Source organism: Rhinolophus hipposideros, assembly GCF_964194185.1.
Source record: "Rhinolophus hipposideros genome assembly, chromosome: 12".
NCBI lineage: Eukaryota > Metazoa > Chordata > Mammalia > Chiroptera > Rhinolophidae > Rhinolophus > Rhinolophus hipposideros.
The window spans coordinates 51462886-51487115 of NC_138058.1; the positions used below are offsets into that span (position 1 = coordinate 51462886).

Here is a 24230-nt window from a genome sequence, read left to right on the forward strand (position 1 = left end):
GAAATATAACCTCATTTAAAAATATATTTCAGCCCAAATTACATTTTAGTGCAAAAAATTTTTAGCCTCGACTCCAGAGAATCCCTCCAGAAATGTTAAGCAAAACTTGTGTATATGTGTATCTTTCTGGGGAGAAGGTCCACAGCTTCCGTCATATTTCAGATGAATCTGGAAAGGGTTACACACTACTATTTATAGATTGATGTATTAGTATTTGACTCATCTGCACACTTCTATTGTATATAACCTTATATTTGGTAGTGAATGCTTCAAATAAAGAGAATTATTGATCCTGAGAATGTTTGGCTGAAAGACATCATGGAGCTCATCTACCTTAACTCCTTAATTTTACAAACGAAGATTGTTTCTGTGATTATACAGCAAATTAGTGGTTAAATTGGGATCTTCTGATTCCTAATCCAGTGCTCTTTCTTTTATAGCACACTGTTAACTGTATCAATAAAGCTGAACCTTGAAGACATGGTGGTTTGGGTTTAAGATTCCTGGATCAGATAAGGAATTGTATGTAGTATTTGATGGCATGCTTAAATAGAGGACTATTGACAGAATGTATTAGCAGACTGGATTGATTCAAGAGAGACTTAAATGATGCTGGAAGCCATGTAATGGAAAGAAGGAACTGTGGATGTTTAGACTGGAGAAGAAATGACTTTGGGGAAATGGAGGGAGGATCATAATAGCTTTTAAGCATTTGCAAGGGTTTGTGGAAAAAGACCGAGTAAGTCTGTGAGGTCCCAAATGGGATAGAATATGGAGAGAAGACCAATTTCTATACAATATTAAAATTAATTTTCTGATGGTTTAGGACCAACTGAAAATGTGAGGGAAAGTAGTGAGTACCTAGTTACTAGCGTTAGTTAAACAGAGGCTAGATAGGCCCAGTTGATTAGGATGATGTAAAGAGAATTTATGTGCTTAATAAAAGTTGAACTAGATGACCTCCTAGGTCCCTTTCAGTGCTGTGATAACTTGGAATAGGTAATTAAAATGGTGTTTCTCTAGACTGAAGTGAAAGTTAAAGTATTTCTCATCTCCCATAAACCTCATTTGTTTTAGGTGACTAAGGATATACAGAAAGCCTCTCTCTGAATTTTCAGATTAGAATGACTGGACTCTAAAGATACTTAAAAAAAAAAGATCTTACTGGACACTATGCTTTGATCAGCAAACTTTCTAAAAGAATTGTACAATGATTTTTAAAATTTACTAACCTACATAGGAAGTGCTATTTTAGAAACTTTCAAATCACTTTTATTGAAATCTCAAATTAGATTGGGGAAAATTGGCATGCATTCCCTGAAAATGTAGCTAGAATAAAAATTGTCCTTTAGGAGTATTGTAGTACTCTCATCCAATAATGTAGCCCCCTTGGTTAGCTTTCTCTTGGCATATTAAACTTTGGGGGCTGCTCAGAGTCCTGCCTGGTGTTAAGATCTATAGACAACGACCAATCCATGATATAAAATGGGCCAGTGATGTGCAAATTTCCAGTCTCAAGTCTGTAGGTGTTTGTAAATATGTGTATATACATACAAAATACTCTGTGTTTACTGATTGTGAAACCATGTAATACAGGTTGTTGTTGGCTTATGCTGAACTTCTTGAAAGAAGCCCACTTTGAAAATGTGTTGCTGTTGAAGCTAATAGTATGATTCAGGTACTGTCTTTCAAAAGTACTGCACTTAAAGCTTGTTTTAAAGACATGTATTGGTAACAACTTCTGTACAACGTCAAACTCTAGCATCGTGTACATTCACTTTCTGAAAAGTATCCATTCTTTCCTTAAATTTGAACGTGTGATTGTATTTGGCATTTGCCAAAAAGATATTTTCAAGTTAAGTGGAGTTTGTTAGATAGAAGTACTTTCTTAAACTTTTGGTGTTTGTATTTAAATTGGATATGAATGGATGTTTAAAGTTAACCAGGAATCATATGTCTTTATGAATTGTAATGGATGTTTTGAATGGGTGTTTCCCATGTGAGAACTCTATTAAGTACTTGGGTCAAAATTGTTAAAACCATGTTTCTACTTTTGTGTCAGATAGAGGAAAGGGTCGCCAGAGACAAGCCATTTTGGGAGAACACCCTTCTTCGTTTAGACATGATGGCTATGGTAAGTTTGTCAAGGCAGAAGGAAGGTGGTATAGACGAACTGTTAGAAGTTTTGCATTTCTGATGAAGAATGGCACATTTCTTGTTTCTACTTTTCCTGCTTACCTGACTTGGTTTATTTGGGGTCAGTCCCTTATAATGTACTCCCAAGGAGTTGTCAAAATCATTTGCTTTTTTAGAATATTGATGTATAATCCTTGAGATAAATGAGAGCTATTGGTTGGGGGTTGAAAGCTTTTTTACCATTACATTTTGTTTTGTCTTGGTTTTGATTAGTAATGGGCTCTGGTCTATTAGAGGACCAAAAAGAAGTATTATTGCTCATTAAGTGTATTTCCTTCCATTGTAGCAATTATGAGCAAAGAGGAGTTTTGAGTAATAAGGCAGAAAGAATGTGGCATTTGTTGAAAGGGAAACATGTTTCTGGTTAGATTGTTAATTATTTTTGTTCTACAGTTGCTATTTTGGCCTTGGTTAAATTTGTTTGTATTTAATTCCTCTATTAAAACTTCTTTAGTTTTCATGTTTGCTATGTTGATAAATTAAGATTATGAAACCTAGAGTAATATTCTTCCTCAGGAGAAAGTTAGGTATCAGACTATTGCCCTTGTAAGTAAATGTTGAGAATTGCTATTCATAAGACTTTTAACTGGTTATAAGTTCTGTGGTTTTAAATATTTTTCAGTTTTCAAACAGCGGTAATTATTGACCCCACCTATTCTGTGGCTTAAAGTTGAAATACAATGCTATTTGAAGTAGTAGAAAATAGAAATTGCTATCTTGTGCTGTTGGGATTTATCATCGAAAAGCCCCTGCTGTTGCCTATTTTCTGAAATGTTTTCAAATTGCCTACATGTTTGATGATCATTCTTAGTTGTGAGTTTTAGCTTATTCCCTAATGTTTATTTTTGAACTCTAGCAATTAAATATGCGCACATGCGCGTGTGTGTGTTTAAGTTTCTATAGTAGTCTATATGGCAGAAGAGATTGAAATAATCTGTTATGTCATAACAGTGAGTGTGGTATAGAATGAAAATCTTAACTACTTACAGTCATTTTAGTGAGTGTTCCTTGATCATTTTTCTTAGTTGTTTCTTTAACTATAAATAGTAAATGTAGTTATATGGATAGTTCTGATCCTGCAGTAAAGAAACACTTACTTTGAGCCCACTGTGCTTTGCATGATGGAGGGTTACAAAAGAATTGCTAATCACAAGTTTGTAGCGTTGTTGTGGAATATATAACTGTGTCATGACAGTCAACTGAAGGCTAGAAATTGCCAAAGGGGGCTAGAAAAGTCTGTGAGAGAATAAATGAAGGACAAAAAACTCTACCTTAGTAGTATTGATACAGACTGTTTTCTCAGTGTGTTTTCAGGTTTGCCTTCCTTTATAAAATATATCTTACTAAATAACTGTATAAACAAAAACGTTAATATGCCCCTCGAAGAACTTTACATTTTTAAAAAGCATATTTTGAAAATCTTGTCAGTTTCATGCCCCAATTTATTTAGAGTGTTTGTGTGTGTGTATAAATTTTAAAATGTAAGCTTACTGAGAGAGGAGGTGCAGAATTCTTTGGTGTGATGGTTGCTAATTAGGGGTATTTCAGACTCTGGAGAGTTCTGAGAAGGGATGATTGTGGTGGGTTTGTGTAAGGGTGTCCATTCTGAGCTATGTCCATTGAAACATTTAACTGAGGATAATTCTACTTTCCTAGGGAAGTAAGCAAAATAGTGCACAGGAACGGGGAGAGAGAGAGATGCGTAAAAAGAGGTAGAAAATAGAAGTAAGATGAGGAAATTGGAGAAAAGGCAAAGAAGATGAGAGTAGGTGCTAGTTATATTGACTACAAATTCTGCAAATCACAGCTGTATCCCTTAGGTTCTGCAGTTCAGAAAAAAAGGTTTATTAGCATTTTTGTGTTATATCATGTGTGGCTTTTCCTTTATGATGGACTGTGAGACAGAGGGAATAGAAGAGGTTTAATGAGGGAGGTGGGTGGGAGATGAGGGTAAAAGGGGTCAAATCTATGGTGATGGAAGGAGAACTGACTCTGGGTGGTGAACACACAATGGGATATATAGATGATGTAGTACAGAGTTGTTCACCTGAAATCTATGTAACTTTACTAACAGTTGTCACCCCAATAAACTTTAAAAAAGAGGAAAAGGTTTAATGAGTTAGATTAAATTTATTATTTAGTTTATTATAGCAGTATAAGTCTATGTTTTGAGAATTCTTTAACTTTTAATTTGGGAAGCCTAACCCTAAGAGATGAACTGGTAGAAAGACCTCATGCTTGCAAAGTGGCAGAAGTAAATACACAGATTCATTGGCTGTGAGCCCTAGAAAAGTTTGTATATTAATTGCTAACATCTTTGGATATAGTTCCTGGACCAAAGATTTTAGAGTATCAAAGATGGGAAGTGACTTCAAAATGTTAGTAATGCCAATTGTGTAGCATTTTCCCATATAAGTGAATTTTTTAAATACCTGAAGCATTGGTTTTTTTAAGCACCCAAACTTTTTTGCATTTAGTATAGAAAGTTTTTAAAAGACTTCTGTTTGTTCTTATTTTCTTAAACAATATAGGTAACCATTTATATTCCATAGGTAACATAATTTAATCCTGATGGCCCAACGTCAGAATTACAAAACATCAGTTATATTCTTGTACTGAATTTGATTGTTGCCTATGGCAGTGGATCTCAAAGTTTTTGGACCTTGGCCAACTTAGGCAGAGTGGAAGGTTTCCACTGCTCATCTACCATATATCTTTCCACTTTCCAGGAAAAAGAAAATTTAGTGATAATAATAAAGCGTCATTACTGTACAAGCAAATGGTGGTAGTTGGGGGTCTGTATAATATGTATATATGTACGTATACTATGTATGTATACTTTTACAATAGGAATAATGATTGATACATGTCCTCAGTGTACGTATGACAGTTTATATTAGAGGCCAAAATATGTGTAATTACTAACAAGTAATTCACCATGAGCTGTTTGTTTTGATAAACTATCAATTACCAGCAAGAAGAGCAGTTGAAAACCTTGACCAATTTAGGGCAACACTGATGACAATGCATTGATAAAGTATTGCTCTATAAAATCGCAGGAGTTCAAACCACTTGCATGTGCTTAGTGCTAGTGTTGCTGTGTTGTAAGAATGGCAGCTGTGTTTAGAATACTGAATTGGAGTCTACATAAACTCTTAATAGCATGTTATGATACTAAAATATAGAAGTTCTTAGTAACTCACTTAGTAGCTGACAAGTGTCCCTTAGTCTTACATAAAAAAGAAAGTCGGTAGCATTACATACTCTTTACTTCTTGAGAAACAAGGAAAGGACTTGGGATTTTGGGTTGGTTTCTGGCACATCAGGAGGACTTTGCGTGTGTCCCAGTGGATGCTTCTGTAGTTGCTGACTCAGGAGTGCCTCAGATGTGTGGGTTTATATTTCTGAGCTATCGGTCTCTAGCTTAGTTGCCTCTCCTGAGACGCCTCTCTTCTTGTTGCTGTAAATGTACCTTATGCCTACTTTTGGTATCACAATGTCTCCAAACTCCCTCATTCCTGTCTACTCCATCAGTCTAGCTTTGTTACTTCTAATCTGTTGTGGGTGGGAAAACCAGACACATTTAAAGTTGTTTAGAACTACTCTAAAGTTAGCAGGTTGATTCTTAAGGATTATTAGTATAAGACATAGATTTGTGTGTGTTTCTGTGACAACAGGTTCAGATACTCAGGCATTTTCTTCTGGTTCTTGACGTGATATCAAAAAATAGAGGTTGCTGAATAATGACACCTGAATAGGTGAGATATGAACTAAATCTGTGGTTTTAGTTACCTAAATTAGAATTGGAATAAAATACTAACCTGAAAGTATATTATAGTAAAATTTATTTAAAAGGAGACAACTTTTCAGGGGAACTAAACATGTTCTTTTTGTTATATCTGTATAGAGATAGTTTTCTAGATTTCACTGTGTTATTGTATTAAACTCCAAAAGACGTTGGCAGAAGGTAATTTTTTAAAATTTGAGGTATAATTTATATACAGTGGCCCAAACCCCCTTCTTTCTATGGTCTGATCTTATATACTTTTTTTATGTTGAACTACTCCTTTTTAAATATATAAACTTAAAGCTTGATGTGTGCAGGTCAATGAATGTTAGATCTGGTACGAATAAATACAGATTTTATTAATCCCCACAGGTTATATTTGAATATTCACACATTTGAGGTTTTTTTGGACATACATCAAACCAGTTACATTAAGAGTTTATTTTTTTGTGTGGTGTAGCGTATTTGCTAAAGTTGAGTTTTCTTTGTTTTTTCTTTTTTTAATCATTTTTATAGGATCCCATGGTCCATTATTGCCTTTGCCGAGTCGTTACAGAATGGGCTCTCGAGATACTCCTGAGCTTGTTGCATATCCATTACCACAGGCTTCTTCCTCTTACATGCATGGAGGAAATCCCTCTGGTTCAGTAGTAATGGTTAGTGGATTACATCAGCTAAAAATGAATTGTTCAAGAGTCTTCAATTTATTCTGTTTATATGGAAATATTGAAAAGGTAAGTTTTGTTTTATATTAGTTTCTTGTGCTAAGACATATAGTAGGAAAATCTGAAAAGGAAGCAAAGAAGTTCTTTTAGTAGTGAACCACATAAGCTAAAACTCCATTAAGTAGGAACTCCAGAAATTGTTTTTTGTTGGTAAGTGATCAGTATAGGTTTTTAGTACAAAAAATATTTTTTAAATAACTAATGTAAATGGAAGTCTAAAATAGTAATTTAATCAATTACAACAGTATTATAGGCGTAAACCTTTTATTTATTATTTAAGTCATTTTAAAGAGATTTTATTTTAGCATTTAACATGTTGAACTGTGGAATTTGAACAAGCAGTTACTTTCATGTAGCTTAGGTATACATAAACATGTCTCAGAGCTAGGCCACAAGTCATGAATTTTAGGCGAGTTCTAGATTTATATACTTGCCTCTCAAATGCTAGAGTTCTAAGTATCTCCTGAGGAACAATGTGCTTTTAGTGCAAGTAGTATTTGAAACTGACTCACTTTGATAGGATGTGTCCAAAACTTTCTGTCCAAAGGCTAAAAAGTAGTGAAACATTTAAATTTTACATATTTTGAAGATCTTTAAAATTGTAACTTTATTTTTACTAGATAACTGTGGTTTCCACAGATCTGCGATGTTTTGTTCATTGATAATCTCAGTGAATCATGGAAAATTTAACTAGGGAAATGATTGGTAGTCTTAAGTTACCAATTGTTTGATACACTTGCTAACTTGATATTCAATACCGGAGTAATGATATTTTTTCTGTTTTAAGTGACTTTAGTGTTCTTTCACAACAATAAGAAAGTACAAGCATGTGAGTCATAAGTGTGTGGGGAGAGAACATGGCTTGAAAAGTTGGTACTTAGTTCTTACTTCATTAATTTAAAGCCTCCTTGATCTGAGGAAGCAACTCAGAAAATCTCTGAAACAAGAATTTCCTCAACATAACTGAGTACATTAAAAAAAAAGAAGAAAATTCCACATTTGGTCTAGGGAGTAACATATGGGATATTGCTACTTATATAACTAGCCAAGAATACATACCTAGGACAGATTTAGCAACATTGGGAAAAGTAGTTCAGATTTTTTTCACATAGGCATTTATCTCACAACTGGGTGTATAGTTAAGGTCTAAGAGTTGCATGCTTGATGACTAAATGGGCTTTAATGTGTATTTTAACTTTCTTTACATAGTGTTACTTTTTTGTTGGTGCTTTTCACATTTGTAGACAAAAAGGATCCGGCAATTAATTTAATCAACATCTTTAGTAGATCCTTGTCTTGTGTTATGACTAATTGTCTCTTATTTTAGAAACCCAATCACTGTCTAATAAAACTTGTCTTCTGTATATTATTGCAACAATTCTAATCTCTCATTTCACATCTCAAAATTTTTTAAACATTTTAAATGATATATTATGATACATGAAACTCAAGTCATCATAATCCTTAAAAGACCTACATATAATTTTTCTAAGTTTTTAAAAAGATTTACCAGTACAAGAACTACAAACTTAACATATATTTAGTCCCTATTAGATTTGTAGGATGTTATTGGATTTAATGAAGAGAGAAATTTTGCCTACAAGAAGACAATTGGTTTCAAATAAAACTGAAAAGTCCTGCTAAGCAGAGTTTTGTTCAAGTACAGGTGGTACAAAAATTCTAGGATAGCCCATTAAAGTTGATAGTTGCAATGATGGATATAAATGCTATGTTGTTGTATTTGTTGTGTAAATACATTCCTAATATTCCTTTGAGGTTAACAGGTAAGAAAGTATGTTCAAGGTATCATGAACATTAGTGGTACTTAATAGCTATTTACAGACTTTCCCAGAGGTAGGCACTGTGCCGAGTGATTATCATGCTTTATCCCATCTAACCTTTGTAGCATTTTATACTAAAATTGGAATAATACAAGAGGATAATATGGTCTCTGCCCAAGATGTTACGAAAACTTGTGAAGTATCGCCTATTTTTTAAACTGCCCCTACCTTGCACAAACCTTCCTACTGGCAGTGCTGTCTCAAGGCCATCTTGTGTTATTTCTTATATAGAATTTTGTATATTACTGTAACAGCATGCTGAATATTTGGTAATTATTGCTGACTTTTACATTTCTAACCTACCTACTAGAATATAAGCTTCAAGAAGACCATGTTGTCTATTAGGTTCACTATTAAATCCTCAATACCTAGCGCAGTGCTTATCAAAACATTAGGCACTTAATAAATATTTGTTGAATGAATGAATATTGATCAGTCCTGTCAGGTGTTGTTATCTCCATGTCATAGGGAAGTCTGAAACTCAGAAAAGTGAGGTAAATTGCCCCGGATCACACAGTTAATAAATAACAGAGCCCGAGTAAGTCTATGCTCTTCTTCAGTGTGCTATACAATAGAATTATAGTCTTTTTAACTTTATTGAATTTCGATATGAGATAAGAGCAATAATAGAACAGCTGAATAAAGTTAAGATCTCAGGTGATCTGTATTTGACATCAACGACTTAAACCATATTGTTTTGTTTTGGTTTTGATTTTTGTTTTTTTTAAGAAATTCTGTTACTGTAAAAGGGAATTAAATGGTTATCTTTTGGGGACTTTTGTCTTTACAGGTAAAATTTATGAAGACCATTCCTGGTACAGCACTGGTAGAAATGGGTGATGAATATGCTGTAGAAAGAGCTGTCACACACCTTAACAATGTCAAATTATTTGGGAAAAGACTTAATGTTTGGTAAATATCTTAAGTGGTAGATTAAAAAAGATTTTAAAAATCTTTATAAAGACATTAACTTTAATTTCAGGGTATTTTAATGTAACTGAGGGCACATCTGAAAGTAGCTGTAGTGTTGTCATTTTAGACAGTTTTAGGGTCATATAATTCAGATTTTGCTTACCTATACCTAGTTTTTAGTTTTATGATCATACAACAGTATGTTTAAATGGTTATGTTTTTATGTTAAAGTTTTTTAATATGAGAACATATTTAATAGATTTTTCTTTCTAATTGATGTCTGTGCCTTTTTTGTTAAGATTTATGCAGGGATATTTGTTAACATTTTGAGACTACCTACTTGCCGCTTTTTGTCTAACAAGGTATGTTCTGTACCTTTTTTCCTTTCTAATGTTTAGTGTATCTAAACAACACTCAGTTGTTCCAAGTCAAATATTTGAGCTGGAGGATGGTACAAGTAGCTACAAAGATTTTGCAATGAGCAAAAATAATCGCTTTACAAGTGCTGGCCAAGCATCTAAGAATATAATCCAACCACCCTCGTGTGTGCTGCATTATTACAATGTTCCATTGTGTGTCACAGAGGAGACCTTCACAAAGGTAGGCACTGAAATGCAATTTGTGTAGCATGTTTCTGTTTTAAAAATGTCATGCATTAGCCTCATTTTAAAGTCTCGCTCTGTTCACCTGCTTTTGATATTATTAGTGTTCTTTTATTTATTTGGTACTTTATATAGTTCATTCTTTGATCTTTATACTTTTTTGGCCTCCATTATTCATTGATTATTTTTTTTGTTGGTTTGTGGCTCAATCTTTATGAGAGTTGGAATTAGAATGAGACACCCTTACTCCTACATTCAGAAAGCATTTTTACTGTGTTCTTAATTCTCACCCATAAAAAATTTTATATATCCCTGCCTTTTTCCCTAACTGTGGGAAATGCTTCAGAAAGGAATCGATTTTCTGGAACTCCACTCCCTAGTGGTCAACTCCGAGAAAACACATTTTAGTTACAAATCTGTGTTTTTATTGTATTGTAAAATTATTTATGTAGTTAGAATATCACTATTTTTAATTGAATATCACTATTTTTAATTGATTTCCTCAAATGGCTTTCTAATCTAAAAACATACTTGGTTTAATTTATTCATGCTAGACTCAAAACTCAAATGCTGCCATAAAGTTTACTTTCTTAAAAAAAAAGAAGTTAGGAATATGATCTTGGCCGTATTTTTAACGGAGTTTTCCCTTTGACAGTTGTGTAATGACCATGAAGTTCTTACATTCATCAAATATAAAGTGTTTGATGCAAAACGTAAGTGCACATTTACTTTTTAAATTTTCTGGTTAAGTTGATAACAAGCAAATAACAACTAGATTTGTGTTTCTTTGTTTTGTTTTAGCTTCTGCGAAAACGCTTTCTGGGCTATTAGAGTGGGAATGTAAAACTGATGCAGTAGAAGCCCTTACAGCACTTAATCACTACCAGATAAGAGTTCCAAGTAAGTATAGTTGTCATAATTATTCAATGGGAGTTACTACCAGAAACATTGACAATTATTTAAAAAGAACATTTAATGAGTTGGGTTTTATTTTTAAATACAGAGAAGTATGAAGGAAAAAGGCATATAAATTACACAACCCACATAATCCTATTAATTACCTATTGCTATGTAACAGATTATCATAGCATTTAACACCTTAAAACAGCAAACATTATCTTACTATGTATGGAAGATCAGTAATCTGTACAGTTTAGCTGGGTCTCTCATGAGGTTGTAGTCAACCTATTGTCTGGGTTTACAGTCATTTCTAGTCTTGACTGGGAGCTGGAAAGTCCACTTCCCCCCTCACCCATCTGGTTGTTTGTGGGCCCAGTCAAGCTACATTATCTATTTCATGGTAGCTGGCTTCCTTCAGAGTGAGTGATCCAAGAGAGATGAGAGCAAAAGACCAAAACAGAAGCCACAATGTCTTCTATAACCTAATATTGGAAGTGACATACCATCACTTACGTTGTATTCTTGCGGTCACATAGACCAACCATGGTACAGTGTAGGAGGGCATTATACAGAGCGTGAATACCAGGCGGTAGGGATCATTGGGGCCATCTTGGAGGCTGGCTTCTACAATTCCTGTGGCTCTGTTTAGAAGAAAGCAATACGTATACATGGTTAAAAAACTCAAACAGTACATAAAAGTGCAAAATGAAAGTTAAAGCTTTGTACACTTTCTAACCTTTTGTCTCTTCCTTTTATTCCTCCCCCAGTGTATGTATAGGTGCATTTTAGAACTTACATAAAATGGTTCTTCCATATATATTATTCTGTGCCTTGCTCTTTATATATTTTGGAGCTATTTCTATGTCAGCTGTGTAAAACTACTTTTTTCTTTCTTAAAGCATTTGTAGAACAGTTATTCATATTAGAGATGTAGCACAGTTTATTTGATTTAACCATTTCCTTACTGATGAACACTGGTTGTTTCAGTTTGTTTTTTTTCTATTTCTGTAATAGATATCCTTATAGTTGTATTTTTTCTATTTGTAGGGCAGTTTCCTAATAGTGGAGAGCATAAGGCTTATATTTTAGTAAATGTTGCTAGCTTGCTCTTTTAAAAGGTTGCCCTTTAAAAATTAGTTTACACTCCTACCTGTGGTACATGAACATGCCCATTGCCCAACACTCTTAGCAACATGAGTACTATCAGACTTTCAATTTTGTGTTAATTTGTATTAAATGAAATTATCATTCTTTATTTATTCTCTCAATTGTGGTAAATGGCTTTTTGTTTTTTAACTGCAAAGAACACTCATACTCATGTATTTAACTTTTGAAACTTTGTGCTGATTTACTTTGATTCTGGATCTAAGGAGTGTTAAAACTTCATTTTTCTAAATAGTGGGAAAAAATTATTAATTTTATTAGGTGATAGTTGAGAAAATAAAGAAAAATACACACTGAAGGATTTATGGATGGAAAAACATATCTAGGATTTGCTTTAAAATATCCCAGGCCCCAAATTGTGTAGAGGGGAGGTAGATGACATAAGACTGCCAGATGTTGACAATTGAAATGAGGTGATAGATATATGAGGGTTCATTATGTTATACTAGTCTATTTTTTTATGTTTGAAGGGTTTTTTTAAATAAAAAGTTAAAAAAGTAGGAATACTTCTCAGTTTACTTCTAGTCACAAAAGTGAATTTTAAATAGTGAGCCAGGCTTAATTTTTGATAGCAAGTTTAAAAAGTCTTTAAAATTATATGCATATTTGAGATACATTCAAGACAGTATACAAATTATAGACTCCTTTGAGACAGGTACAGTTGTTTTATCCTCTGTGTGCAGTGTCTTTTTTTTTTAAAGTTTTAGGGGTCCTCTGCAGTCTCTTAGAAATACTTGTTGATGTATATGCTTTTTCCTTTATACAATTCTTTTTTCCTTAAGGAGCTATGGTTTTGAATACTAAACGTCTGGTACATTAAAATACCAGAATTGCTTTTTTTGCGTAATCAATTGATAGAGTTATTTCTGCTTGGTCTGAAAATTCAAGAAAAATGAAAGAAATGGAAGTATTTTTGTGGATTATACCCATATATTTTTAAAGTACTTTTAGAATTTATATTCCCTGTTGATCACAGATTTAATACTAATCTCCTGGAACTTTTTCAGCTTACTGATCCTTCCTGTGCATTCCAGTCTTGTCTCACTTCCAAAGCTATATTTGAATTGGTTTTTATAGAGGAATTACCATTGGTAATACTTTCTGCAAAGTGACCTTTGCGTATGGACATAAACTTAATCCTGATGCTATTTATCTGTAATGATTAATTCACTAAAAAAAAAAATCTAGTGCCTTCTATGTGTTAGATAATGTTTAAAACAATAGGAATGGAGCAATGGACGAAGTCCCTGGCTTCATGGAGCTTACCTGCTAGTAGACATGAACAAAAGTAATCTTTCCCTTACATAGAAATATTCCTGCTTCTAAGACTATAAAGAAGTGAAATAATTTACTTTGCTAATTCAGGGTAATCTTGAAAGTTTGATGAAATGAGCTATTAACTTTGTTTTTTAAATTTTACAGATGGCTCCAATCCGTACACATTGAAACTTTGCTTTTCTACATCATCCCATTTATAAGAAGAGAAGAGCATGTTAGAATTTATGTTCACCTTTATTACCATTTTAAAGCTATACTTCGTTTAAAAAATCTAAAATGGTTGACCTAATGTTGCCTTGCTTACTTTGACTTAAGATCCTGTTCTGTAATAATCAAATATTTTGCCTTGAGTAAATTTGTTGTAAACTTACATATGGAATTGTTTTCATTTTAAAACAGAATATCACTATGTAGACTATCTACAGCTTCCTTGTAGATTATGCAAATACATGATTTCTAATCATTATTTTTCTTCCACAGTGAAAATATATTCACATTCTTAATGCTAATCTGCAAGTATTTTTCCATTGTGTATGAGATTAATGCAGGTGAAAGTATTGCATTTTAATATTATAGAATTCCTATTATATGTTTAGATGTTTAAGTATGTTGCAGTTATTCATATTAAACATAACTTGTATTTATTAAGTATTTTAATCAAGTTTGAGAATAACATTACACATATTAAATTTTAAGTACTACAGGTTTAGTTGGTTTTATATTTCTGAAAGGCTAACAGACATATGGATACACTTGTACAGTATGAACTCAAACTTATTTAAATTGGTGGGGTTTTGTTTTTTTTTTAAGTCATTGTCCATTTGTATTGACATGCCTCTGTTTCTAATTCCAGTTTGGAGGTTTTATAAAGTTACAACAATGAATTAATATGTTCATCTTCATTGGTTGCATGTGACTTGACCTTGAAAACACATCTGGTATTTGGCATTGAGATTTTAATAGAAGTTATGATTAACAGTTTTTCTTTTAGATAATCTGAGATCTATAGATGGTCTTTAGGGAGTCTGTGAATCCCCTAAAATTGTATGTAGAATTTTGGGTACTACATTTTTATTTTTTACTCTTAAATCCATCAGTAATATATGTATTTTTCTATATGGTGCAAGGTATAAGGATCTAATTTTATTTTTGTTCCAAACAGATAGCTATTTGTTTCAACACCATTTATTAAACATTCTTTCTCCCAGTGGTTCTGTTTTTTTCCTTTTATTAAAAAATAATATATCTCATATATAGGCAAGTAAGATGTAAGGACGACACATGGTATTAAGATACTATAACACACTTGTTATCAAGTTCATAGCTTTTTTATAATAGAAAACTGATAACCGAAAACTGAAAATAAGACCTACCCCAAAAATAAGCCCCAGTTAAGATCTCAGCCAGACAGATGCATTTAGTACGTTACGATGATGTTCCAGATGACATGACTGTATTTGAATAAATGTAGATTGTTGTACATGAAAAAATAAGACCTCCCCTGAAAATAAGCCCTAATGGAGCAAAAATTAATATAAGACCCAGTCTTATTTTCGGGGAAACATGGTATAGTCATTTTATTTTCATCTTTAAAAGAAGGGAGAATATGTTTCATCTACCTAGAATAACCGACGTCTATAGTTGGCAATAACAGTTTTGTGATCTTGAGATTTTAGTTAAATGTGCATGTAGAAGTTCCGTTTAGATCTTTTGTAAAACCTTTATCTTGAATCTTAACATAAAGAAAGGCAGTTGGCCTTAATCCTTTTAGAAACGAGGCAGGGGTTTGAAAAAAATTTAAGAGCTGTTGGTTAGAGAGTTTAGATGGAAACTAACATTTATTTCCCTTTAAATTTTGACAAAAGTGGACCAGTGTCCCTTTAATCCTCTAAAGATCTAGAAAAATTTAAATTCAATCTAGAAGCAGTTTAGACCATTATCATAGAAACCAGTAAGTTATACTAAAGGTAACTTGTGTACTCATATGATACTGGGCTATATGTTCTTCATTCATTGTCAAGTTAATTCCTAAGTTTACTAACTTTAAAATAAAGCTTTTTTTTTTCTCCCTAGAAATACTTTTCTATATTTGTTGCAAAATTGAAATATCTTAATTTAACAAGGTAACTTTTTACGAAAAGATTTTTATTAAAATATAGCTAATATACAACATTATATTAGTTTCATGTGTGCACCATAGTTATTCAACAAATGTATACCTAGAGAAGTGATCACCATGATAAGCCCAGCAACCATCTGACACTGTACCACGCTATCACAAAATTATCGACTATATTCCCTACGCTGTACATTACATGACTTGTTTTATACCTGAAAATGTTGACCTCTTATTCCCCTTCACCTTCCCCCGCTTTTTAAATTTTACAATTACAGTTAACATTCAATATTATTTTATATTTCAGGTATACAGCATAGTGGTTAGACATTTGTATAATTTAAGAAATGATCCTCCTGACTAGTCTAGTACTTACCTGGCACTATACATACCATATTATTGACTATCATCCCTGTGCTTTGCTTTACATCCCCATGACTATTTTGTAACTATCAGTTTGTACTTCTTAATACCTTCACCTTTTTCACCCTGTTCCCCACCCGCCTCCCATCTATCACCCCAACAAACCTAGAACCATCTGACACTATACATAGTTATTATAATATTACTGACTATATATATTCCTTATGCTATACCTTCATTCCCAAAAATACTTTGTAACAACCAATTTGTACTTCTTAATCCCTTCCCCTTTTTTCACCCACAACCCAAACGCCCTCCCATCTGGCAACCATCAAAATGTTCTCTGCATCTATGAGTTTGTTTCTGATTTGTTTATTTTGGTCTTTAAAAGGATTCCACATGTAAGCAATATCACATTGCATCTGTCTTTCTCTGTCTGACATACTACTCAGCACAGTACCCGTGAGGTCCATCCATGTGGCCGCAGATGGCAAGAACCTATTGCCTTCACTGGCTGAACAATATTCCATTGTATATATGTACCACCTCTTCTTTGTCCATTCATCCATTGACAGGCACCCAGGCTGCCTCCACATCTTGGCCATTGTAAACAGAGCTGCAGTGAACATATGGATGCTCACGTCCCCTCGAAGTAGCGTTTGGATTTCTTCAGATAAATACCCTGAAGTGGGATTACTGGGTCCTTTGTCTCTTGTTATAGCCTTTGTTTTAAAGTCTATTTTGTCTGGTATAAATACTGATAACCCCAGCTTTTGTTTTTGTTTTTGTTTGTTCCCATTTTCATGAAATATTTTTCCATCCCTTTCCATCTGTGTGCGTCTTACGATCTGAAGTGAGTCTCTAATAGACAGCATATGTAAGGGTTTTGTTTCTTATCCTTTCAGCCCTCCTATATCTTTACATTGAAAGGAATTGTTGATAGATATGTAGCTATTGCTGTTTTATTCATAATTTTGATTTTTTTCCATCTTAAAGAAGTTCCTCTAATATTCCTTGTAATACTGGTTTGGTGGTGATGAACTCTTAGCTTTTTCTTATTTGAGAAGTTTTTTTTATCTGTCCTGCTGGGTAGAGTAATCTTGGTTGTAGGTCCTTCTTTTCACCATGTTGACTATTGTTGTGCCTGTCCTTTTCTGTTGAGAAATCAGTTGACAGTCTTCTGGGAGCTCCCTTGTAAGTTACTAGCTGCCTTTTTCTTGCTGCTTTTAGGATTCTCTCTTTGCCTTTAACTTTTGCCATTCTAATTATGATGTGTCTTGGTGTGGACCTGTTTGGGTTCATCTTGTTTGGGACTCTCTCTGCTTCCTGGACTTGTACGTCTATTTCCTTCACCAGGTTAGGAACGTTTTCAGTCATTATTTCTTCAAATAGGTTCTCAATCCCTTGCTTTCTTTCTTCTCCTTCTGGTACCTCTATGATGTGAATGTTGTTATGCTTGATGTTGTCTCAGAGGTCTCTTAAGTGATCCTCATTTTTTTTTTTTATTCTTTTTTCTTTCTGCTGTTCCAATTGGATGTTTTCTGCTACCTGTCTTCCACATCACTAATTTGATCCTCTGCTTCATCTAGTCTGTTGGTGATTCCTTCTAGTGTATACTTCATTTCAGTCATTCTTCACTTCTGACTGGTTCTTTTTCATGGTGTCTGTACCCTTTTTTATGCTTGCTATCTGTTGAGGTTCTCACTAAGTTCCTTGAGCATCCTTTATTATAACTATTGTTTGGAACTCTGTTTCTGGTAGGTTGTGCCATTGTTTAGTTCTTTTTCTGGAATTTTCTCCTGTTTTTAGTTTGGGATGTATTTCTTTGTTTTCTCATTTGGGCTGCCTCTCTGTTTGTTTCTATGTATTAGGTAGATCTGCCACGTACCCCAGTCTTGGTTGGGTGGCCTTATGTAGTAGGTGTCCTGTGGGGCCCAGGTACAGTCTCCCTGGTTACCTGCTCTGGGTGCTCCGGGAATGTCGTTTGTGTGGGTTGTGTGTGCCCTCCTGTTATAGTTGAGCCTGGGTTGCTATTGGCACATCATTGGGTGGGGTTGCCCCTCAGGGTGATTAGCTATGGGGTTTGGCCACATCTACAGCTTACGGGCTGCTGTGCAGGGGGCTTACCCCAGAGTGGGATTTGCCCCAGTGTGCTCTGGTGCCTGTTGAGACTCCCCTTTGGATGTGCTGCTTATGGGGTAATTGGGTGGTGCTCTGCTGTGATCTGAAGCCAACCTCCAAGTACATTGGTTCTGGGGCCTCTTAGGAGGGGCTCCAGGCTAGGCCCAGGTCATCCCACTCTGACCAGGTGGAGACTACATGGTAAGAGCAGCAAAGTGATCCACAGTTTTTTTTTGCTGCCTGTGCTAACCCTGGAGTTGCATGGGAGAGGCCTCACTGTGAACCGAGGATTCTGCCACAAGTACTGGGCCTGGGGTAGCTCTGCAAAATTCCAGGACACCCTGAAGCCTGCTGCCACCTGCCAGCTCCCTTAAGGGTCAGCCACCGATAAAGCCTCGTGCAGTATGCAAGTTGGGTGAGCCAGGGTCTCAGGGACTAGAGTGGGAAGAGTTGTGCTCAACAGGTTAATGTAAATTCTGGTTTGGTGCCAATGCTGAGCCTGAAGATACTCAGAAGTCTCAGAGTACACCGAGTCCAGGCACGCAGTGACTGGTTTGTGAGACTCTGATAGTTTTCCAAAAAAGAGTGCAATGCGGGCCGAGCTGGCTGCTCTAGAAGAAAGTGCTGCCTGATTTGGGGGAGCTGGGTGGGATGGAATCCCAGTGAGTCAGCAGGGCATAGCAGTGGAGCTCAGCAGACCAATGAGATTCAGATTTGGCTGTAAGTGTAGGGGGCGGGCTCAGCACATTAAAGATGGCGCCAGCCGGCTGGTTGCACTGGAGCAGGACCTCTCACAGGGAAAATGCTGACTGTCCTCCAGCCCTTGTCCAAAGCCATATAACTCAGTCTGCTCTGCCCCGCCCCCTAGCCTTTGTCTCCGACATCATCCAAGTTACTGTCTCCGCTGGAGCCCAAGGTGAGTGTCTGGGAGTGTGCGTGGGCCCTTTAAGAGGACGACTGAGTTTCCTGCAGCGCTCCATCCCACCTGTATGGTCAGAATCCCCACTGTTTTTCACAGCCAGATGTGCGGGCTCTTTCAGGCACCTCAGGGCTGGGGTGCCTCGCACTTGGGGGAACCTCCATGGCCAAAATACCCTCCCGGTTCTCAACCACCACGTGGAATTTTGGGGTTAGCCAATTAGGCGTCTCTGCCCCTCCTACAAATCTCATGGCTTCTTTATATCCTTAGTTCTAAAACTTCTGTTCAGCCAGGCTTTTGATGGTTCTCCGGGTTGATTAGTCTATAATTTAGTTGTTACTTTAATTTGTTCACGGAAGGAAGCAGGTACGATGTTCATCTACTTTGCCATCTTGTATCCCCCTTAGTAAAAGGTAACTTCTGAGTTTATGTTATAGTTGTCTCTTTTTCTCCCCTTTGTCTAAAAACTGGTACAGATATAAGTTATGGATTATTTAGTGTCAAAAATTTTATTAGGGTGATACAAAAGTAATTGTGGTTTAAAAGGTTAAAAATAATTGCAAAAACCGCAATTACTTTTGCACCAATCTAATAGCTTTGAGTGTTTTAATATTGAAATTTCATTCCATATCCAAATCCCATTAAATATTTGATAACAGATTTCAGAACTGAGTTATGGAATATAATCTACCTTTTAAAGGTCATTTTTTTTCTCTAAAACAACATTTCCGTTCATTAAAACCTGATACATTTTAGTTCAGCAAATCACCTTCCTAGCAATCTCACTTTTAACATGTTTTGAACTTGAAAAAACTACAGTTGAGTTTGCTTTACTAGTATACGTTTCTTCAGTATAAAGCCCTTTATCTGGGGGAGCACTTGAAATTCTTTTAGTTTTAATTTATGAATGAGAAAGTTAGAAATGTGGATATTGCTGCCTTTCCACCTTTCCCCATTTTGTAGAGTAATCAGGTTTTAGTGATCCTGATTGATTTAGTCAAATCCCTCTAGCTTGTGCTCTTAATAAGGGAAGTACAGCCCCATTGGGGACATTTTGACAGTTTATAGGGGTGCTTTTTTCAGTTTGGAGGATACAGATATTTGATGGGCTAGGACCAGGAAGAATTGTCGCTTACGTACTACATGATTTTCCAGTATCCCATGAGACATTATCTGATCCTAGAACTTAAGTCTGTTTTGTGTATGTAAACACAAAGTATTTTTGTGTACAGTACACCGAATTTTCTAGGAATGCAACTACCTTGTAAAATCTAGTGAAGATTATTTTGTTTAGACTATTTCTGAGTTGTTCACCATTTTGGAAAATTACATCATCAAATTGGTATTTGAGTTGATATTAAAACACATGAGGGTCAGTTTTTATTTTTAGCAGTCACATTCATCTCTTTATGTGTTCAATTGTAGCCATTCCTGAGCATAACACAATATGCATTTGATTGTTTTATTTCTCCTTTATCTTACAGTTAGGGTTTTATTTTGTTTTTCTTCAAAGTGTGTGTGTGTGTGTGTGTGTGTGTGTGTGTGTGTGTGTGTGTGTATTATACCTATCTAGGAATATTTCAGCATAATAAAAGGATGTCAGATTGTCTGGTCTGGGAACCATTGCTTTAAACAAAGTAATTGGGTTCTGGGTTGAACAGGTAAACCTAGGCTGATCCAAAGACAGTGAAACCTAGGATTTGTTGAAGAATGGATGACAAGATGCTCTCCCAAAGGGCTGTGGTCTGTTTGGACTGCTATAACCATATTTCTGTCTTGAGAGAACTAGCTGGTGGAGGAAACACAGAAGAGGGAGAACTTAATTTAGGCCCCCTAATTTAAACAGCATGTGGAAACCACCGTGAGCACAGGCCATGCCGATCACTTCATGCTCGGTAGACCCCTGTCTTCAGAGTTCTCTTTTCAGTTTGAAATCCTGACTATATATTTTAAGAATCTCCAATTGCCTAAATCTTACTTTTAGCCATTCTAATGTAGAAAGAACAGTCAAATGAAATAGCATTGAGAAATGTTTGAAAAGAGGCCCACCCTATTTTTAAACCTGAAATATGTTTATCTTTTTGCCAGTCATAGGCCAATGACCCATCTTATTTTCTCATAAGTACTATCATAAAGTTTAAATATAGGTGAAATATTTCTGGACACTGAAAATATTCTCTGTAGATTTGTTAATGACTCCCTTTATTTTCAAGAGCAGAAAGCTTATATATATATTCAACTTAAAAATTCTCTCTGTTGTGTAACTTAAATCCTTTTGTTTAAAGCATATAGAATTGCTAATTGAATAAAGTGGGAGCATTGAATTAGTAGCAATTCCTGATTTGGAAACATGTACAGCTCTTTTGTGTGACACAGTAATCATATAGGCTTAAAGCTGCTAGACAATCTTGAAATGTTTCCTTTGAGTTGATTTGATAATTTGGCTGTCATTTCTGGTTTTGTTTTTTTCTCCCCAGAAATAAAACCCAAGAGAATTCAAGAACAATATTCCTCCTTTCTGGGGAGTAGTTATGGTTTATTGAGAGCCTGGAAAATAAACCAGTAATATGGCCTGAAAGATTATGATTGCTACTATAATTGTAGAGTAGCTTATTAGACAACTGAATACCAGTGGGATAGTTTTGGGGCTTTAAACTTGATTATAATTTATGATTGTGAAGCAAGTTACTAAGATAATTTTTAGACGTGATTTTATTTGAAATACCTTTTTCTTAGGACAGTAGCAGTGCTTCTACGTTTGCTTAAATGACGTGGTAGATAATGCTTGTGTCGCACAGTAATATTTAGTAGTGATTCTCAACAGTGAGAAAAGAGGATTTGGCGGTTGGGGTAGGGATGACTCAATGAGTACAAACCAGAATCATGTGGGGAGCTTTTAAAACTACTGATATCCTGGACCATCTGCAGATTTTGTCTTAACTGAAAAGTGGGTATGTTGTGTGCATGTGTTTCTAATGTCAAAGCAAATTGTATTGTTAATTTCTATTTAAAGTTTATCTTTGTGATTTTATGACATCACAAAGCATAATGTAAAGTTGATGAGATTATTTTTGTTATCATTTAAAAGTATAAAAGAAAAATGGCAGATTGAACCAAAAAGTCTTATTTTCTACAAAAACACCATTTCAGAGGTTTCACTTGGAACCATTTGGCTTCTTGGACATTCAACTCATTTATTTTCTCAACATCCATCAAGTGCACAAAATGTGCCAGACCTTAAAAGTTCAAGCAGATAGCTTAAAAAAATCAGTAGGTTAATTTGAGCTTATGAAGGAAACAGAAAAAATGGCAAAGGCATCTGTCCAGATAGGAGGTAAAACCCTATTTCCTAAATAGGAAGTACTGGAAATTGATTAGTGAATCTCCAAACTTCGAGTAATATAAGCTGAATCTTTTCTGCTTTTATGAATTCTATAAAATGAAAAACTGAGGTCAATGAGTGGTTAGCACTGCATGGAGTGTGGAGGGAAGCAGGTACGGTAATTCTATTTCACACATTGATGAGAGACCCAGGTGTTGTGATCTGCCCAAGTTTAACAAGACAAACCTATAGGGATATTATGACCTGAAGTTAAACTTGGTTTAGAATCCAGATGTTAATCCTCAGAGTTCTTAAACAAACAAGAAAGCCTTTTGCCTCATTGGGTTAACTGGTCTTCCTCAGTAACTGGAAGTATTGGCTGTATTAGTCCAAACTATTAATTACTCTGGTAAATGGTTAGACAGAAAGCAAAATAGTGCTTGCCCAGGGACGGGTTGGGGAGAATGAGAAGTGACCATTAATGGGTACAGGATTTCCTCTTGGGGTGATAAAAAAGTGTTCTGGAACTAGATAGTGGGGATGAATAAAGGAAAAGACAGGCTACCTACCAATTTCTTGCATCGTGATTGCTCATGTGAGAATTCTTAAAGCTGGAATAGGTCAAAGAATTACCTTCGATTAGGAGAAGAACGTGACCCCAGTTTATGGGAAGCTAGTTGAGATGGTTACTAAGCAACAGTGGTTCAGTTCCATGGGATTCCGGAATACCAGCTACCTCCTCTTACTCAATTCTGGTTGTGGATGGGGCTGGGGTATGTGTTGGGTTGCTATGATGGGGGAGAGAAAAATGATAATGTTGGCACACCTGGGTATTGGGTTTGGATATCTTGAAAACTGCTCTTCAAAGACCAGCATTTCTGAGCTTGAAGAAATATTTGAGGTACACCAGATTCGAGACATTGAAAAAAGTAACAATAATTAGAACTTTGATTTTTTTTTTTCTACCCTGAAGCTATGTGGCTTTGAGAAAAATCTAGACATTTGTGGTCACAAGAAAATCTCACTGTGCTGTTGGCCATCTAGTGGTTACAGGGAATGATCATAGATACTTGAAAAACTTCTCCATTAAGTGGGAGAGACGTTGCAGGGAAAACCTGGACTGGAGTCTGTCTGGACTATAGTTATACTGTATCAATCAGAAATCCAGCTTTGATCATGTATACAACATCTTGCCAGCTCCCACCGATTCTTGGAAGAAATATCTCTGTGCTGGCAGACATGCTATTAGATATACTGCAGGAAAGAGTGGTATTTTTCGATTAAGGCACAGTTTATACATATCCCAAGATAATGTTTTGGAGTTAAGAAGGGACAGAAACAACTCATTACATTCTGGTCATTTTGGATGAATCAAAAATATTTTTTAATAACTTCAAGGTAGCATTGTGTAATAGAACGCTAGCTTGCGACCTGTCAGACCTAAGACTTCTTGTTTCAGCTGTGCCAACAAATGAGCTGTGTGACTCTGAGGAAGTCATTTAGGGGAACTTTTAAACCTTAGATTCCTTTTGTATAAAATGAGAAAAATAACGTCTGACCCACTTATCTCACAATGAAATATATTGGAAAGGACTTTTGGTGATACTCCATACAAATCTCCAGGAGAGGCAGGGGCACTTCCATTCGAGAGGGACTCCACGCTGCCACCACGATAGACACTGGGGAAGGAAACACAGGCTGCCACAGCCCAATCATTGCCATTTTGAGTACATGGTCAGCAGCTCCTTTGAAAATGTTTTGGCAATAAAAATGGATTTTCTAGATAAAAGGCATAGCTCAGGTAATAGAAAATCCAGCAAGTTGGTCGTTCAAATTATTTCAACCTATCTGGATAGCCTTAGAAAAAAAAGCCTTGGCTCACTCATGAGATCAATAAAAGCCCTCCTAAATGCTAAAGGCAGGCAAAGTTAATTTAATTATTAGTTTAAGAGAAGTTTGTGATAGAACTTTTAGTATTAAATAT

At 35.3% G+C, this 24230-nt stretch overlaps 1 protein-coding gene across 3 annotated transcripts in view; it reads left to right on the forward strand.

Annotated features, from left to right (window-relative positions):
• Positions 1–15737, forward strand: part of HNRNPLL (heterogeneous nuclear ribonucleoprotein L like) — a 35093-nt gene extending 19356 nt beyond the window's left edge. For 2 of the 3 annotated variants that reach the window (XM_081069082.1, XM_081069080.1), the window contains 7 exons: positions 2063–2134; positions 6500–6717; positions 9340–9461; positions 9860–10061; positions 10719–10776; positions 10865–10963; positions 13550–15737. In XM_081069082.1, coding sequence (XP_080925208.1) covers positions 2063–2134; positions 6500–6717; positions 9340–9461; positions 9860–10061; positions 10719–10776; positions 10865–10963; positions 13550–13605 — 827 coding nt within the window. In that variant the 3' untranslated portion in view covers positions 13606–15737. The remainder of the gene's footprint in view (positions 1–2062; positions 2135–6499; positions 6718–9339; positions 9462–9859; positions 10062–10718; positions 10777–10864; positions 10964–13549) is intronic. The other variant, XM_081069081.1, reaches the window with a different exon arrangement.
• The last annotated feature ends 8493 nt before the right edge of the window (positions 15738–24230 follow it).